Source organism: Lepidochelys olivacea (assembly GCF_965140295.1).
Source record: "Lepidochelys olivacea isolate rLepOli2 genome assembly, chromosome: 5".
NCBI lineage: Eukaryota > Metazoa > Chordata > Testudines > Cheloniidae > Lepidochelys > Lepidochelys olivacea.
In genome coordinates this window covers 103,409,798-103,428,346 of record NC_140415.1, presented here as the reverse complement: position 1 = coordinate 103,428,346, position 18,549 = coordinate 103,409,798, and the positions used below count along the sequence as shown (strand labels likewise).

The 18,549-nt window shown below is 40.6% G+C and overlaps 1 protein-coding gene across 2 annotated transcripts in view; it reads left to right on the top strand.

The window, feature by feature from the left end:
• The window catches only part of GLIS3 (GLIS family zinc finger 3), a 267,494-nt gene that overhangs the window by 49,913 nt on the left and 199,032 nt on the right, over positions 1-18,549 (top strand). For both annotated transcript variants that reach the window (XM_084628537.1, XM_084628538.1), the window contains exons 3-4: positions 7,573-7,780; positions 13,647-14,772. In XM_084628537.1, the coding sequence (XP_084484663.1) occupies positions 7,573-7,780; positions 13,647-14,772 (1,334 nt within the window). The remainder of the gene's footprint in view (positions 1-7,572; positions 7,781-13,646; positions 14,773-18,549) is intronic.

Sequence of the window (18,549 nt, the reverse complement as noted above, 5' to 3'; positions counted from 1 at the left end):
TATACAGGGGGAAATTGTGAACATGAGTATTCACAAAGTGTTATCAAGTGCACAAAGTAAAGAGACTGAAGAAATAGAGAAAAAAAGATTTTTTGTCTGTTGCAGTCATCTTAGGAGTCACTTCTACCAATATTAGGTAAAAGTATTTGACTGAAGTGTTTTTGTTTTTGTTTTTAAGATGATGCTATCCTTTCAATATATACATTTTCATACTGACCAATTAAATTAACATGAACATCTTACTTAATATTGCATAACTCAGAAGTGCATCACTATAAGAATTGTTTGGGTTTTCTGTGATCATAGAATCATAGAATATCAGGGTTGGAAGGGACCCCAGAAGGTCATCTAGTCCAACCCCCTGCTCAAAGCAGGACCAATTCCCAGTTAAATCATCCCAGCCAGGGCTTTGTCAAGCCTGACCTTAAAAACCTCTAAGGAAGGAGATTCTACCACCTCCCTAGGTAACGCATTCCAGTGTTTCACCACCCTCTTAGTGAAAAAGTTTTTCCTAATATCCAATCTAAACCTCCCCCACTGCAACTTGAGACCATTACTCCTCGTTCTGTCATCTGCTACCATTGAGAACAGTCTAGAGCCATCCTCTTTGGAACCCCCTTTCAGGTAGTTGAAAGCAGCTATCAAATCCCCCCTCATTCTTCTCTTCTGCAGGCTAAACAATCCCAGCTCCCTCAGCCTCTCCTCATAACTCATGTGTTCCAGTCCCCTAATCATTTTTGTTGCCCTTCGCTGGACTCTCTCCAATTTATCCACATCCTTCTTGAAGTGTGGGGCCCAAAACTGGACACAGTACTCCAGATGAGGCCTCACCAATGTCGAATAGAGGGGAACGATCACGTCCCTCAATCTGCTCGCTATGCCCCTACTTATACATCCCAAAATGCCATTGGCCTTCTTGGCAACAAGGGCACACTGCTGACTCATATCCAGCTTCTCGTCCACTGTCACCCCTAGGTCCTTTTCCGCAGAACTGCTGCCTAGCCATTCGGTCCCTAGTCTGTAGCTGTGCATTGGGTTCTTCCGTCCTAAGTGCAGGACCCTGCACTTATCCTTATTGAACCTCATCAGATTTCTTTTGGCCCAATCCTCCAATTTGTCTAGGTCCTTCTGTATCCTATCCCTCCCCTCCAGCATATCTACCACTGATGAATGGACAATGCAAGAATAATTAATTTAGAAAAAGATTTTGAAGATAATACACCTTTTATTTAATTGGAAGACTGATTTGGATTTTTGGTGTGGTGTCTAATTCAGAATATTGAACATTAAAACAGTTTTGGCCTAGTTGGACATTTTTGCTGTACTATCATTTGTCAATTTTTAAAAATAGTTTCCAGTTACAAAAACAAGATAAAATAGTTGCATTGTTGGAGGATATGATATGGGTTACATTACACAACTAGCAGATACCAAGACTTGGGGACAAAAAATTAACTGGCTTTTACATCAACATCTCCTGCTAGAAGAAAATATGTTTAAACAAAAGGTCTTCCTCTTGCTTCTCAAAATGGTATGAGAATGATATAAACAAGAGGATCTATTTATTTGAAGTTCAGTTTGTCAAAGTACAGCAGTTAGATTTTCTTGTATTCTGTGCATATTGGCCACATTCTTGGGAAGATTGCAGTGGTGTATTATTGCATGTCAGAGATGAGGGAGGCTTAGCTATTAACCAAATACAAAGGGTACAGAAGGAAATAGTCAGGCTGAGGAATGAGGAAATGGATGGATTAAAATATTTCCATAAAATATTTTTACTGTTTACACTCGTTAATTATTAATGTTAATTATTGATGGGGAAACTGTTTTGATTTACTTGTAGTATGTTGATTTGGAATAAATTATTCACTACTTATCTGCAATTATTCCTTTCAGCCAATTCTGGAACAATTCTGCCCTTTCCCAAGTTTTACACGAGTATGATTCCATTGACTTCACTGGAGTATCTCCTGATTTTACACCAGTATGAGTGAGAGGAGAAATAGGATCCTCTTATCATTTCAAATAATGAATATTATTCACTATTTTATAAATGGTAGTTTTCCTTAGAATTTGAGGCCTAATCCAAAACCCACTGAAGTCAGTGGAAAGGCTCCCATTGATTTCAGTTGGAGTAAAGAGGACAGGGCTGAACCTCCACTGAACCTGTGTCATCATTTACATCTGTGTAAAGGAAGTGTAAAATGCTACCTTTCTGCTTCGGTAGTATTTTATATCCACCGGTACACTCACTGTGCATTAACAAAGGAACGTAAATAGTGAGAGCTGATGATAGCAGATTCCTAGTTGATAACTAATGTTTCTTTGATGGTAGAGATTGTGACCCCACCCCTTCTTCATAAAAACAAAAGCATAATGAAAAATTTACCACAGACAATATTCACTCCCTTCCAGTTCTGAGTTAGAGGAATTGAAAGGCAAAAGTTTCCCATTAACAGTGAGGTATATTTATGGCGTAGTCTCACCACTAAAATTTACCTAAACACTTCTCTCTGAAATGTAGGTTTTCTCTTTTTTCCCTTTCAGAGACCAACTGAATATTTTGAACCTTATCTTGCAGTTATTACATGCTCTTAATTCCCATCAACTTCAAGGGAGTTACATGCATATAGGGACTGCAAGACCAGACCCTTTACTCACAAGTGAAAAATGTAATGTATTGTGGGGCTTGTGTCTCTTTGTTTAACAGTTCCTTTTTGCACCAATCACCTTTCTGACTTTTTTGGCAGGTAAATTCCAATGAGCTCATGGTTAATCATGTATAAACAACAGTCTAATTGTATGGTTTCAAATTTTCATTTGACCAGCTAAACAAAAATATGGCCTGTCCCCCAAAAGAAACCTGATAATCTCATAGTCTTTGGTTTCCTGCTTCTCTCTCCTTGAATTTAAGAAAGTGGATGTTGTTATTGTTTCTTAACATTTCTAGAGAGTGGCATAGGGCGTGTAGCACTGAGGAAAATATCAGATCACATTTGCCAGATTTCTGAGGCAGGGCTCTTCTTTTCAAAGCTAAAAAACAAGTTCACCGAGCTAAACTATGCATTTTCTTTACAAATCACTTTGTCTATTTTTCTTTCTCCTATATACAGAGTCTAGTCAAGCATTCACAGTTGTGATATACTAGCAAAAATTGGTTTCTTCTGTTACTATAGCATGCTTTTCCAGGGTGTTGGTTTTTTGTTTTTTGTTTTTTTGGAAACCCATTTGTCTCTTACGGTACAGAAAACTCGTTGGGCTTCCCCAGGATGGACAGACCTTATAAAATGACAGCAGCTGATGAATTATTTTCGGTGTGGAGCGAAAAGGTGCATATTATTAACAAGAGGACAGGGGGCAACCTATGTTATTTTCCTGACTTGTTTCCAGTAAGAACTTAGCCAAAACATAGGAACATCTATTAAATAGTAAGTTCTTTACTCTTTGTTTAGGACTAAGTGCAAATGATTAGCCAAGAAAGAAAAAAAATCCCTCTCTGTTTTCTTTGGATTTGGTTGAGCCTCCCTGGGAAGAATTCATAGTAACCCCCAGAGGCAGGTGTACATAAGAACATAAGAATGGACATACTGGGTCAGACCAATGATCCATCTAGCCCAGTATCCTGTGTTTTGGCATTGGCCAATGCTCGGTACTTCAAAGGGAATGAACAGAAAAGGGAAACCATCATGCGATCCATCCCTGTCTTCCACTCGCTGCTTCTGTCAGTCAGAGAATAGGGACACCTAGAATTGCATCCCTGGCCATCTTGGTTAATAGCCATTGATGGGCATATCCTCCATGAACGTATCTAATTCTTTTTTAACTCAGTTATAGTTTTGGCCTTCACAGCATCCCCTGGCAAGGGGTTCTACAGGTTGACTGTGCATTGCATGAAGAAGTACTTCCTGTTGTTTGTTTTAAACCTGTTGCCGATTAATTTCATTGGGTGGGCCCTGATTCTTGTGTTATGTGATTGAGGAAATAACACTTCCTTATTCACTTTCTCCACACCTTTCATGATTTTATAGACCTCTATAATAGCCCCCCTTAGTTGTTTCTTTTCCAACCTGACCAGTCCCAGTATTTTGAATCTCTTTTTACATGGAAGCTGTTCCATACCATTAATCACATTTGTTGCTCTTCTCTGTACCTTTTCCAATTCTAATATATCTTTTTTGAGAAAGGGTGACCAGAAATGCACGCAGTACTCAAGATATGGGCATTCCATGAATTTACATAGTGGCATTATGATATTTACTGTCTTATTATCCATCCCTTTCCTAATGGTTCCTAACATTCTGTTAGCTTTTTTGGCTGTCGCGCACATTGAGTTTCCGGAGCACTATCCACAATGACTCCAAGATCTCTTTCTTGAGTGGTAACAGCCAACATAGATCTCATTATTTCGTATGTATAGTTGGGATTATGTTTTCCAATGTGCATCACTTTGCATTTCATTAACACTGAATTTCATTGGCCATTTTGTTGCCCACACACCCAGTTTTGTGAGATCCCATTGTAACTCTGCTTTGGACTTAACTATTTTGATTAATTTTGTATCATCTGCCAATGTTACCATCTCACTATTTACCCCTTTCTTCAGATCATGTATGAATATGCTGAACAGCACTGGTCCCAGTACGGGACCCTGGGGGACACCACTATTTACCTCTCTCCACTCTGAAAACTGGTCATATATTCCTATATGACTTCCTGTCTTTTAATCAGTTGCTGCTTCATGAGAGGACCTTCTTTCTTATCCCATGACTGCTTACTTTGCTTAAGAGCCTTTGGAGAGGGACCTTGTCAAAGGTTTTCTGAAAGTTCATGTACAGTGTATGCACTGGATTACCCTTACTACATGTTTGTTGACCCCCCTCAAAGAATTCTAATGGATTGGTAAGGAATGATTTTCCTTTACAGCCAGAGAGCTGCTGTTTTGATACATGGAAGCTCCCTCACTGGAGGTTTTCAAAGGTTTTCACCTGTCTTGGATAGTTTAGATCCAACAAATCCTGCATCTTCACAGGGAGTTAGACTAGATGACCCTTGCTGTCCCTTCTAACCCTATGGTTCTATGATTCTATAGGTAGCGCTAAGATGTGCTATGTGGAATTATCTTTAGATACTCACTTTCAGGGATTCCAACCTCCTTTCCATGAATGTGATCCCCACCCATAAAGAACTGTATAACAGCTTCCTGTGCTTCAGTGTTAATTTTAACATTTTTACTTGGAGCATTTCAGGGCCTGTTCAATGCTCTTTGACTATTAAGGTGGTTTTTAATGCATTTTCCTTGATCTGTAGAGAACAGCTTGGCAGAGTATTAAACTATTGCCAGTCAGATCATTAGGAAATTACTGCCATTCTGCTGTTAGATTAGGGATGGAAAGGGAGTGTGAAAGCTGCCAGTGCTTGTAATTGATATGTAGCCTTGCTGCCTTGTGGATTGACCCTTTCAGGTTGCACAAGCAACACAGTCAGGTCAGCAGTTGGTGAAATACACAGAGCACACACAGGTGCTGCTGGAAATGGTGATTCAGTCGGTGGTATCATGGAGTGGGAGATAAGATCCAGGAGCTTCCCGATGTAAGGGGACCAAGTAGTAATGTTGATCACTGTAGTAGTTTTGTTACTTCTAAAAATAGGTAATGTTGGCAAGGAGCACTGAACCAATGCTCTAGCTCTGTGGCAGGGGTGCTGTGCTGATGGATATGGTCAATGGGATGAAAAAACTTGTAGTTGTTAAAGATTTCATGTTATTTCTTGTAAGAAGAGTATTACTAATCCTTATATCCCCGTCAAATTTCAGGTTGGGTTATTAAGGGCTGCCTGATTTCTTTCCCCTTGTAGTTCCAATGGGACACAATATTCTTCACTTCCCTTTCTAAATAGTATAGTATTGATACAGTGTGTCTGCTTAAATGGCTGTCACATTTCTCTCTCACTCACTCTGCATTTTGGTGGAAGGTGATGTGCTTACTATGTAAGATTTGTGCATTAGTTTAGGTTTATACAGCACATTAGGATCCTTAAGGATAAAAGACCCTGTGTAAATGTAAGCTATTTCCATCATTATTACTCAGATAAAGAGAAAGGCAACAGTTTAAAAAGAAGTGTAGAACTGTGAAACTGACATAAATAAACCTTACTCACTCTTTTTTGAAATGTTTGCCACATCATGTGGAGTTTCTTGAATGAGTTTGCTTTGATTATTTCCTCCCAGTTTTAAAGGGAATCTAGTTTGATCAGGAGGAGATTGAAGGGTATGGATTTTTTTCCTAAGCCTGCCTTTGCTATGAATGCCTTAACATGCCTTTTTGTGAAGTTCAAAACCCCCTGAGCACTCTTAATAAGAAATATACATCATAGTTATAGCTAGAACTCATAGACAGAAGGTAGAGAATAATTTAAATCAGTAGTAAGGGACTTCTCATCGTGTTCACCCTGTGTTCTCCTTTCTGGCTTGGGGAGGATTTGGAACAAAGAACAAATAGAGATATAAATAATTTTAGTACTTATACCTAACCATAATGTCAGTGGAATCATTTACTTTATATCATCTGCCTTTCATGTACTTGACATATTTAAACTCATTCATCTTCTCTTCTATGAACAAAAGTGAGCTGTTAAACTTCCCTTCGGTAGTCTTAAATCATTATCTTTAGGACACAAAATATTCTGAATGTTTTGTGGTTATGTCCCACTTGCCTACACTCTTGATAGTTTCCCATACTGCTGTATAATAGTCCATCAATTTGAATCATGGCAATATAGATGAAAGGCTTTTAAAGAACTAGCTATGTCTGTGTGGTAAGAGGGAGCTCTGGGAAGTTCTGCTCTACAGTGGGAGCCCTAAGAGAAACTCTGACTCTCATAGAATTTCTCTCAGGGCTCCAAACTTCCATTGGACTGCAGGCTGCAGCCGCAGGTCTGTCCCACTTTGCAGCGAATACAACATGCACTCTCCTCTACACCTCTGCTGTCTGTGTGGGCTAAGGAGTTATGGGTCTGCCTTTATGCCCAGTCCTTTCATATAGCTAATGATACTAGCGGTGCAGTGGGTCTCCAGATCTGGGAGCAGTGCCTCTCCCAGCAGGATTATGGATGCAGGGTATGCATGTGAGCAGACCCCCAGAGCTCTGCGGGGATGGACTCAAACCGTTCCCTAATTATGGCTCAGCTATTCCTGGGAGTCTTATCTCACTTTGAATAACACTGTGAAAGTGATTGTGTAACCTTCTTCAGAAGCTTGCTCTTTACCCAGATTGTTCTTAAAGTGGTTTCCCCAATATTGAACCTAGGTGGTCCCTCTTGCTATTCAAGCCTGTTCGTTCTCATTCTGTCCTTGTTTGATTAGCATGCATAATTGATTCCATTTTAGAACATCGCTTTATATATTTGCAGAAAATTATAGGGCCCTCAGTCATCTTACTTCCCTATTAAGGATGCTCAGTTCCAATAATTTCTCCTCACTGGTACCATAGAAATGGGCGCAACATAATTGTGAATTCTCTGTTCTTGTCATGTGTAAAAGGGACATGAAAACTAATCTGTTTGATTTATTTTTAGGAGGTCTTGGCTGTGGGCCTCGGGGCAAGTCCATTGGAAAAGGCAGCTGCAACAATCTAGTTGTCACCAGCAGTCCCATGATGGTTCAGCGACTGGGTCCTATATCACCTCCTGCAAACCAGGTCTCAACAGCATGCAACCAGATCAGTCCTAGCTTACAGAGGGCTATGAATGCTTCAAACCTGAATATACCTCCATCAGATACAAGGTCCTGAGTTACATTTCTTCTCTTCAGTATTACAAAAGAGCATATTAATTTTTCTGTCATTTAAGTACTTACACTCATCAGAACAGGTTGTGTTTAAATGGAGTTACTCTGATCCATTATATCAGTGATGCTAGTCTGGATTTACACCACTGTAACTAAGGCTACGTCTACACTACAGAGTCTATGGTGGCATAGCTTTGCCAGTATAGTCCCCTGGTGTAGCTGCAGCCTACAGTGACAGAAGGAATTTTTCTGTTGGGGTGGGATCCCTGCCTCCCTGAGTGACATTAACTATGTCGACAGAAGCACTCCTCCATCAACATATCTGCATCTGTACTGGGGGTTTTGTTGGCATATCTTTGTTGGTCAGGGGTGTGGGTTTTGTTTCACACTCCAGACCAACATAGCTATGCCCATATAGCTTCTAGGTATAGACCAAACTTAACAGCAGAACTTGGTCCAAAGCTTCCATGCTTTGTCGTTCTTTTACTGGATGAAGACTTTCATAACTGCAAAAAAATTACTTTTTTTACAATGAAAAAATTATGGCTCAGTAGGTGAGTTGTGGGATGAAAACAGCAAAACTCCTAACAATAAATCCTATTGGTGCAGGGTTTCACTGTATTTTATGTCTGGTACAGAGCTTTGTATGTTGTGCCAGTGCTTACCAAATTATACTAATGTCAAACTCATGGTGCAGTGTCTCCATGAATTTGTAAACTAAAATATGGCTATTGACATTGCGAATGAAAATATTATAGAATCATAGACATTAAGGAAAGAAAAGAACTGTTGTATAGACCACCTTATTACTAATATAGCATGTCCCTGACAGACTAGTTGTATAAACACTTGGTAGAATTTTCAAAAGTGCCTAAGTGACAGAGGAAGTTGTCCCATTTTCAATAACACCCAAGTCACTTAGGAACTTTTGAAAATTAGACTTAAGCTCCTAAGTGACTTAGGTGCTTTTAAGAATTTTTGTCAGTGTGTCTAACCATTGTGTTCAGTGCTGAAATGTATTTTTTTTTATTTACAAAATGCAACTGTTACTGTTTTTTAAAATATCTTGTACTGTATCTCATTACTTCACTGCAAGTTCAGGAGTTATCTTGAAATGGTTAAAAACAATACTAGTATTTGGCTAGGCTGAAACCTTGTTTTAGTCTATTTGTAAGCTATATTGTGAAGAGGGGATTTCCATCATTTTACCACTGAAGATTGTGCCTGTAGGGCCTCCATATGTTTGCTGACTTGCAAATTAACTGCTCATCCAGTGTGTGTCACTGTGAGCCATTCATATCCAAGGCCATGCCTCTGAGCCAAAAGCCATCATGATTAGTGTGACAGCAGTCATAATGTAGTTACAGTTAAAGCCACATATATGTGTGTTGTATATGTATATTCTCAGGTATTTAAATGTGTCACTTTTATTGAGTTTAAGCTGTGCCTTCCACGTATCCATTTTTAGGCTCTTCTTTTGCCGAATTGTAATTCACTTGGGTGATTTCATTTTAAGGAGACATTTGCTAAAGATTAACTGAAATCATCAGCCTGTCAGAATTCAAGGTCCTGTATTTCTCCTTTTAATAACATGGCAGTAACTAACACCAATGGATCCCACAGGAAATTCCAATATTTTAACATTTGTTTTTGTCCTGCATTGGAGTGAAAAGTCAAAATATTGAAACTTGTTCCAAAAAGTTTCAATTCAGAGAAGTTGAAACGTTTCATTTTGGGTTGGTTCAACACTAAACCGCATCTGCCTGAGCTGCGGCAGTGTCGTATGTGTGTGTTGTAATTGGGGGCCTCGTGACCCCATTCTTCTGTATGAGTTGGGCTGGCCTATATCCCTTGTGATGCCCCACAATGCCATAGTACACTCTGGCAGCTCTGCCTGGTGCAAATTGATGTTGAAAGGGTCCAAAACTAAATGTTTCATTTTGATTTTCCCAATGGGAGCAGGACTGGGACCTAGGAAGTGCAGGGAATTCTTTCAGGGGAAACAAAGAATGCTGAACTTAGGTGATCATACATGAGTAAAGGAAAACAAGATTTTCACACTTGTTTCATGTTTACTTCTAAGGTTCAAATCAGCAGTTCATATTGCAGCACTGTTGCATTTCAAATTATAGAGAGAATGAGTAATTATATTCATAAATAGAAATGCCTTGTCGGTAAACTTAAAAGATTCTGATCCAAATCCTCAATTGGTCTAAACTGAAGTAAATGAAGCTGTGCCAATTTACACCAGCTGAGGATCTGGCTCTCTGTGTTACATAACTATGTCAGAACCTCCGTCTTTACACTAGTACATATAGTGTCCCCTGTAAGTATTTACTCATCAGCGTGGGACAGATTTTCAAATGAGTTCAGCATTTTGGTTGCTGACAATCTGCTTCTAATTGTGAACACTGAACACTTGACAGTCTGGCCACAATCTAGTTTAATTTTATAAAGTGCAACTTAAAAAAAAAAATTAGCAGGAGCATCCACTTGCATTTAAACCAGTTCAATATCTTTCTGAATGAGCCTGAGCCGGACGCACATGTTTCGGTTTGTTCGTAAAGGAGCAATAGCCATGCCAAATGAATTAAACTAAAAAATCCCCAATTTTATTTTCTAGAGAAATACTCAACCTACCATGTAAAAATCAAATGTTATTACACTTTACTTGCAGCGGTAAGTACATCTCTGTTTAGGGCCAGAGCATAGTAGTATTCAGGGCCACACTGCAGCCTAGAACTTTTGCCCTTCCAGGTGCCTAAACAAAAGCAAGAGTTCTCCCCTTACATGAGTGTGCTGACTACTGGACCTTGGGACCAGGCATGCAGAAGCAACTTCGGGATGCTGCACAGCCATTTACTCCCCACTCTGGAACCGCTGGCTGAGGAGTGGCTGTGAATAGGTAGCTCCACCTCCTACTCGAACAAAGCACATCAGCTAGCAGAGCTAAGACAGTCCCTGGGAGCGGCAATTTACTATCTCCTTGGAGCAGGGAGGCAATTATGACTCCCTGAAGTGAGCTGTAGCTCACGAAAGCTTATGCTCAAATAAATTGGTTAGACTCTAAGGTGCCACAAATACTCCTTTTCTTTTTGCTTCTTTCCTGAGATGCTCCTGGAGTGGTTTGTCCTTGTGATATAGTATAGCCCTCAATGAGCCCAAATTACTGTTAGCTGATGCTTTTGATCAATTGACTCCTGACCACTGTAAAATGCTTGTTATGTTAAGCAACAGGAGAACTCACATAGGCCCTGCCTCCCGGGTTAAGGAGAGTGTTTCAGTAGAAACAAACACAGTGAGGATTTTTCAGCTGTAAACCACATAACTGTGTAGAATTGAGTGTCAAAAGCCATCTATGTTTCTCTTGCCTAGTGTTTCATACACTCTTCAAACTTTACTAATCTGATCAAAAGTTATACCAATCTCAGAGGTGAAAAGTTGTAGTATCAAAGAGAATCATGTCAAGGACAGCCAGCATACAATTGCATCATTTGTGTAATCTTTGGTAAACATTACCTCGTTCACTGGAAATATCACACCAGCCATTGTTTAGAGTCTGCTCTTGCTCATGCTGAATCCAGTGATAAGAATCTTATTGATTTAAATGGGATTAGGATTTGGCCTTAATCAAAACTGATAGCAAAACTGTGAACTATATATCTGTATCTATATCTTTTTCACATACATTCAGTACCGGTACAACTAAAGCTGGAATTTTGGCTTTGTATTGAGTGTTGCCCCTACTGCTGACACCATTGTCCCATTATGACATTAGTGTTATACCTCTACCAAATAATAGCAGAATTCTGGGGCCTTGTAAATTGATTTCCCAGAGGAGGAAAGATCAGAGATGCGGAGTCTGGGTATACTCTAACTGTAATTTTCTTTAATTACACACATACCTCAGTTCTGAGATGAGATGGTCAAAAAGCATGCAGGGCAATCTCAGCCCAACACCAATGCCTGGTTCCTAGGGCTGAACTCTTCCTCAAGAATTGACTCTAATCAGATACCAAGGCAGAGAACAATCTCTCCTGCTGCTTGCACTGCTCCCTCTCTCTTGAAACTGTATCTACACAAAGACTGTGCATAACCCAAACTGAACGGCAACGCAGCATGTCTTCCCAAGAGTCAAAACTTGCTTGTACTCTGAGAACAAGAACTTGGAAGACTATGTGTAATAGCTCCACCTGGTACTGCCTGCCATAGCAATATCTGGAATATATGCAAATATAAGATGAGGTTTATTTCTCTTTTTGTTTTTGTTTTCTTACTGTAATTTTTGAACAATAAAAGTACATAGTAAAATAATATTAACCAATTGTTTATGGCAGTATATGTGCATAACATCCAGGTAGGCATAGTTCTTTAGATTAAAATACAGAAAGAAATGCTTATCCCAGGGGCTAAGTGCTCTGACAATTTTTTTCATTATTTAGTAGTTTTATTATGGTGTTCATCACAGCCTGTAAACGCCCCCCCTCTCCCCTTGCAAGTTTTAATTAATTTAGCCTCTGCCTTGTGCAGTAGATAAGCTATTATTCTAATTTTCCAGAGGGGGAACTGAGACTCAGAGAGACTAAGTAACTTGCACACAGTCACACAAGAAGTGAGTGGCAGAACTGGGAGTAGAAGCCAGATCTCCTGAGTACTGGTCCAGTGCCTTAATCAAAACTCTGTGCTTCTTAAAAACACAAAATGTGCAATGAAAGCAACAAATCCAGCAATTTAACTTGAACCCACATGCTATAACTATCTTAACCAATGATATCTGCCTGTATGTCTAGGTACTTATAAGGCCCCCATCACCTCATCTCTCTGAGTACTTCACAAATATTAATGAATTTATCCTCCTAACATCCTCAAAGTGAGAAGTTCTATTGTCCCCATGGTACAGATGGGGAACCGAAGCCCAGAGAGATTAAGTGACTTGCCTAAAGTCACCCAGGAAGTCTGTGCTGGAGCTGGGAATTGTAGCCCCATCCTGCCTCTCCTCTTCCTGCCTCTTTGAGGAAACCAGCGCCATTATTGGCTTAAGATGTTAGGGTTACACTTAAGAAATCCCAGGTATAAGCAAATTTCCTGATATTTCTGGGAAGAATTTACTTGACAAGATTGGGAAGGTGAGAATTTCTGAAACACTTTTTCTGACTTAGCTGTGGAAACATCATAAAAACAAAACTAAAACTCCTCAAATTGTTGCTCTTCTTTATTTTAATTCACTTACTGTGATTTTGTACAGTTAGATATTATCTGCATTTTAACCTTGAGTTATATCTTTAAAGAAGAATGATATTTACCAGCTTGCCTCCATTACAGTCTATAATTTCCTTTGAGTTTAATACCTATTTCTCTGCTTATTCATCGGCTTCCAACTTTTCCCACCAATACCTGCCACCAAAATGGATGGATAGGCAGGTCAACTCAACAGAAGTTAATATCTGTTTAATAAGAAGTGGAAGCATAATGTTTTGCACTCAGGGCCTGCTTGTGCTTCCATTGAAGTCAATGACAAAGTTCCTTTGACTTCAGTGGTGCAGGATCCAGGGGCGTATAGAGTAACTTTCACCCAAGACTCTTAAAGTGCTTTACAGATTTTCAGTTGGCTTCTCAACTGCCCAGTGTATGCATGCAGTGACTGTGTGTGCCTGCAGGTGTAGTAACTGAGCAGGCAAACCTTTGAAAACATAAAATTAGAGAGCACTTTTTAAAATATTGGCCCTGCTATGACACTTTGTGAGACTATGCCTACAGAGAGAAGATAGAAGAACCAGTACATTAGTAATATATAAATTTATGAACCGAACTTTTAAGGTGACTTTCTAAACCCCTGCCTTTCTTTTTCCTGCCTTTATTCCAGGTCCCTCATGTCACGTGAGTCTCTGGCCTCTACAACATTAAGCCTGTCAGAAAGTCAGTCAACGCTGAGTGTGAAACATGAGTGGTCTCATGGGTACAGGATTCTTCCTTCCCTTCCTTCCAACCAAGGATCCCAAAATGGCAGTGAGCTAGGAGACATACTGAGTATACCACCTGGAACATCCATGTCCAACAACAGTGTATCTAACTCATTACCTTCTTACTTGTTTGGTATGGAAAATAACCATTCCCCTTACCCGAGCCCTCGCCATTCTTCAAACAGATCTCATTCAGCCCGCTCCAAAAAAAGAGCCCTCTCTTTGTCTCCATTGTCTGATGGCATTGGGATTGACTTCAATACAATCATCCGTACATCCCCAACCTCTCTGGTTGCCTACATCAACGGTTCAAGAACATCACCAGCAAACATATCCCCACAGCCTGAGGTCTATGGGCATTTCTTGGGAGTAAGAGGAAGCTGTATTCCCCAGCCTTGCTCTATTCCAAACACTCAGAAAGGTCTTCTTGTGGCTAACAGCAACATCACCCTCCCAGGTTATGGTGAAAATGGGACTGTGGAATACCAGCGGATGCAGCAGTTGGAACAAAGTAGCTTGCAGTCGGCAGTCATGAACAACATGGTGGTTCAACAAGGTATACCTCTGATAGACAGCCAGCCAATAAGCATGTTAAAAAGTGAACGTGTGGATGATTTTTCAGGCAGCACAATTGACATGCCTCCTCCTCCCCCTCTACCACCTCCTCCACCACAAGGTCCACCACCCCCTTACCATGCACATCAGCACCGACATCAGCATGACCTCATAAACCATTCCCATCAACTTGCCTTGCCTTCCTCTGCCCAGGGCCCTCTGTTGGATGAGGATGGTGAATTAGATGATTTCAATGGTAAACACTGCTGTCGCTGGATAGATTGCAGTGCTCTGTATGACCAGCAAGAGGAACTTGTGCGGCACATAGAAAAGGTTCATATAGATCAGAGAAAGGGAGAGGACTTCACTTGTTTTTGGGCAGGATGCCCTCGAAGATACAAGCCATTTAATGCCCGTTACAAACTGCTGATTCACATGAGAGTTCATTCAGGAGAGAAGCCAAACAAATGCACGGTAAGTCTAAAGTGACAGATCCTGTCGGGTAGAAGTACAGTTCACTGCTTATGAAAGTTTAGATAAGGTTTAATTCTGCACTAATTTCTGCTGGTGGACAGAATTTAAAAAAAATTAGAATGAATGAATGACTGCCCATATTTCCACCTACACAGTTAGGGAGAGGTGTTCTCTAATATCAACTCTTTACATTTGACCAGAAATAACTTTTTCTGCCTATCTGAATTATTTCTGAATCCAACCTGAGAAAGACATATGAGACTTTCATAAAGCAAGGAGTAGATGCCATGAGAGTGTGAACTTGCCTGCATGATAAGTACTGTGGCATATTTATTACTGGTTGTAATTAAATTGTCTTGCCTTAGGTTAACACTTTTTCCATGAGCAGTTAGCCAATATGCAAGATCTTGGTGGTTGTTTCTGTTAGGGGGAGAAATAGATGATGGAGTCAGGTATTTCTCTGATGCAATCCTGTGTGTTTATGAAGCATGTACAAAAATCCTGTTTCCCTGAACATAGTAGGACTCAAGCAATAGGAGATAGCTTTTTCCCTGACAGTTCTACGTATCTTTCAGCCGGCACTCTACTCAAAAAGCATTCTCTCCAGGGGTTTTCTCAGGGTCACTCTACCAGTGCTTTTCGGGTTGCGTCTGGGGCTACCTTGGTGCTGCTCTGTGTGCTCCTTCTCCCTCTTAGAGACACACAGCTGCAGGCAAATCAATCCCCCATACTTGTATTTACATTCAACCCACAGTGAAACCCTTCTGACATCATAGATCAGATTCCTGAGCAGCCTTATGTGTGTCCTATGTTTTGGGTGGTGGCTTCTAATCTTTCAGCTATCTTGAAACAAAAGGACAGTTAATTTTTCCCTCATCTAGCATGCATGGAAGGCAACTGTTATGCCTCCCAGCGTCAGTGAGGTGTCTCCCAACTTCCAGCGTAACACCTCACAACAAAAGAACATATATTTTCTAGGAATAACTGCTGATGGGTATTCTACTAGAAGGAACTTACTGGGTTTTCTCTATATCATGTGGAACATAAATCAATCCAAGGAAGCTATTGTCAGTCTGCTTCCAAGTAATTGTTTGTGGCTGTAATACGTGGAGAGGAATTCTTCACTTAACATTGTGAAAACCAGTAAAAACCTTACAGGGTGTAATAAAAACATTTGTAAGACTAGTTAGTGCTTTTTTGTCATTGTAAGGTGCCTGAACTTTTCATTGTGACTAAAAGATGCAATATTTATGTCACACCTATCAGAAACGCTAAAAATGAATTAATGTTTTACAAGCACAATGTAACCCAAAGGACAACAGGAAGGATTTGCTGCATTGCAGAAATTTTTTTTCAAACTTAAAATGAATAGCATTTCTTTTACCTTAAGATGATTGTGTATAGCAAATGTTCCTGAACCTGAGCACTCTGTGTATATAGCATATTCTTCTATGTCACTGGAAGCATGACATATAATGTGGCAACACAAAGCACAGTTATCACTTACGGAAGAGAGTAGGCAAAATGGAGACATGTTTTTGGGTTTTTTTTTTAAGTTGGTGCTTTCCGATTTACAGGATTTCTGCCCTATGCATTAATGTATAATTGCAGGTGTTTTGAATTATGCCTGATTAATTTTAGAGACAAACATACCATGTCTCAACTTATTTTAGTTAATAGAGAAGGTGCTGTTCTCCTGTGCTCAGTCAAATGATCTTTGCAGCTGCATCCTGAATGGATGTGAGTGGGGCAAGATTGCATTTTTCAAGGCTAGAGAAAAGGATGTTGCAGCAATTGAGAATTGAGATGATGAGAGCTTAAATGAAAGCTTTAGGTGTGTGGATGGATAAGTAAGGTCATAGCTAACAGACACTATGTGGAAAGAATCTGCAAGGATTAGATATAGCCTGGATATGAAGACTTAGAGAGAAGTCTGGGTCAAAGGTAACAGGCAGGTTGTAGGCCTGTGTGAAAGGCAGGATAGCAGAGTTGTCCAGAGTGAAGTGACCAAGAACAGAGGTGGTGTGGAGGGTTTGGGGGAAAGAAAGGAGGAAGAGTAAGAGCTCTGTTTTAGTCATGTTGCTCTTGAGCTGATGGCTAGACATCCACAAGGAATGTCAGAGACAGGCCAAGATTTTAACTTGGACAGAAGGTGAAACGCCTGGAGTAGAGAGGTAGATCTCTGAGTCATCAGCACATTTATGTTTGTGGAGAAATAAAACATGGAGGGAAAAGTGAGGGGGACCAGGAACAGAGCTCTGTGGAACCCCCACAGAAAGCTGAGGGAGTGCAGGCAATGAGGAGGAAAGGGGGAAAGGAAGGTGAGTTGAGGAGAGGGGGGAGGTCACATCATATTTTGTCAATTTTCTCTTGAAATAAATTGACAAGATCCTGTGTTGAGAGAGAAGTTGAGGCAGGAGGGAAGGGTTTGAGGAGTGATTCTAAAGTGTCAAAAAGGTGACTGAAATCATGGGCATGGGATTCAGTGAAGCTAGATGTTGAACTAGCAAGATGGCAGAACTGAAAGGGGGAGAATGAATTTGTAGCAGAGGAAGTCAACCTGGTCATGGGATTTCTTCCAGAGGTGCTCAGCAGCATGAGAGCAGGAACAGAAGAAGTGGGTGTTGAGGGTGAGCCAGGGCTGGGAGTCGGCAGACCCCGAAGAGTCAAGGGTGGAGAGCGAGGATTGGAGAGAATCAACAACCATAACAACGGAAGAAAGGGAAGAGAAGGCAGGGAGGAGAGGACTGAGAGCAGATGAAAAATCTTCAACACCGATGAACTGGACATCACAGAAAGGTTGAGTGACACGATGTGGGGGCAGGGCACTGATAGGTGATGCTGAAAGAGACCAGGTGATGGTCAGAAAAAGGGAAGTCAGCAATGGAGAGATCAGAGAGAGAGAGAGCCATGTGGGGTGAAGATCAAGTCAAGTGAATGGCCCTTTTGGTGACCTGGGATGCAGGTTGAATTAAGAGGTGAAGGCGAGGAGACATGCAGCTATGGGTTGCACAAGTCATCAACATGAAAGCTGAAGTCACTGAAGCTGAGTGTGGGAGATTGTGAGGAGAGTAAGAGAGAAAGCCAGGAGCTAAAATCAGAGGGAGGAGGAGGAGTTGGTGGGTGTAGATTACAGCAACATGGAGAGGGAGAAAAGAGAAGAGAAGAGTGAATTGGAGTCTTGCTCAAAAGAGAATAAAGAATGGGAAGAGGAAGGAAGGGGGGGAATGGAAGCACCAAGAATGGAAGAAGAGAAGCCTGACGCCACCACTGTGGTCTGAGCAAGAGCAGGAAATGTGAGAAAAGGAGAGAGCTCCATAAAAGAGGGCAACTGCAGATGGCATGTCAGACTAAGGGATCCAGCACTTTGTCAGTGCCAGGTGCTGGAGGGAGTGAGGTAGGAAGAGGCTGTGGATGAGTCTGATCCTTTTAGAGAAGGAGTGGGCATTCCAGAGACAGTAAGAGAAGGAAATGAAATAACCCTCAGGCAATAAGCTAACCACATCATACTGCATGAACATTTCAGTGAAATAATGGTTCTTAGCACCAAGCAATTGTCTGCAATGGAGAAATATCCTCCTTTTATTCATGTGTCAGAAAAGGCCATGGTCAGTACATTCATCATCCCATATTCTGTGCACCTATCTATTGGAGTCCATTGTCAATGTAATATATGGTATATTTGACTATTTTACGGAATCTCCTAGTATTGTAATGACATTGCTTTTCAATGTACCATCAACACAATATAGGGTCAAAGATGCTTCTAAGCTATAT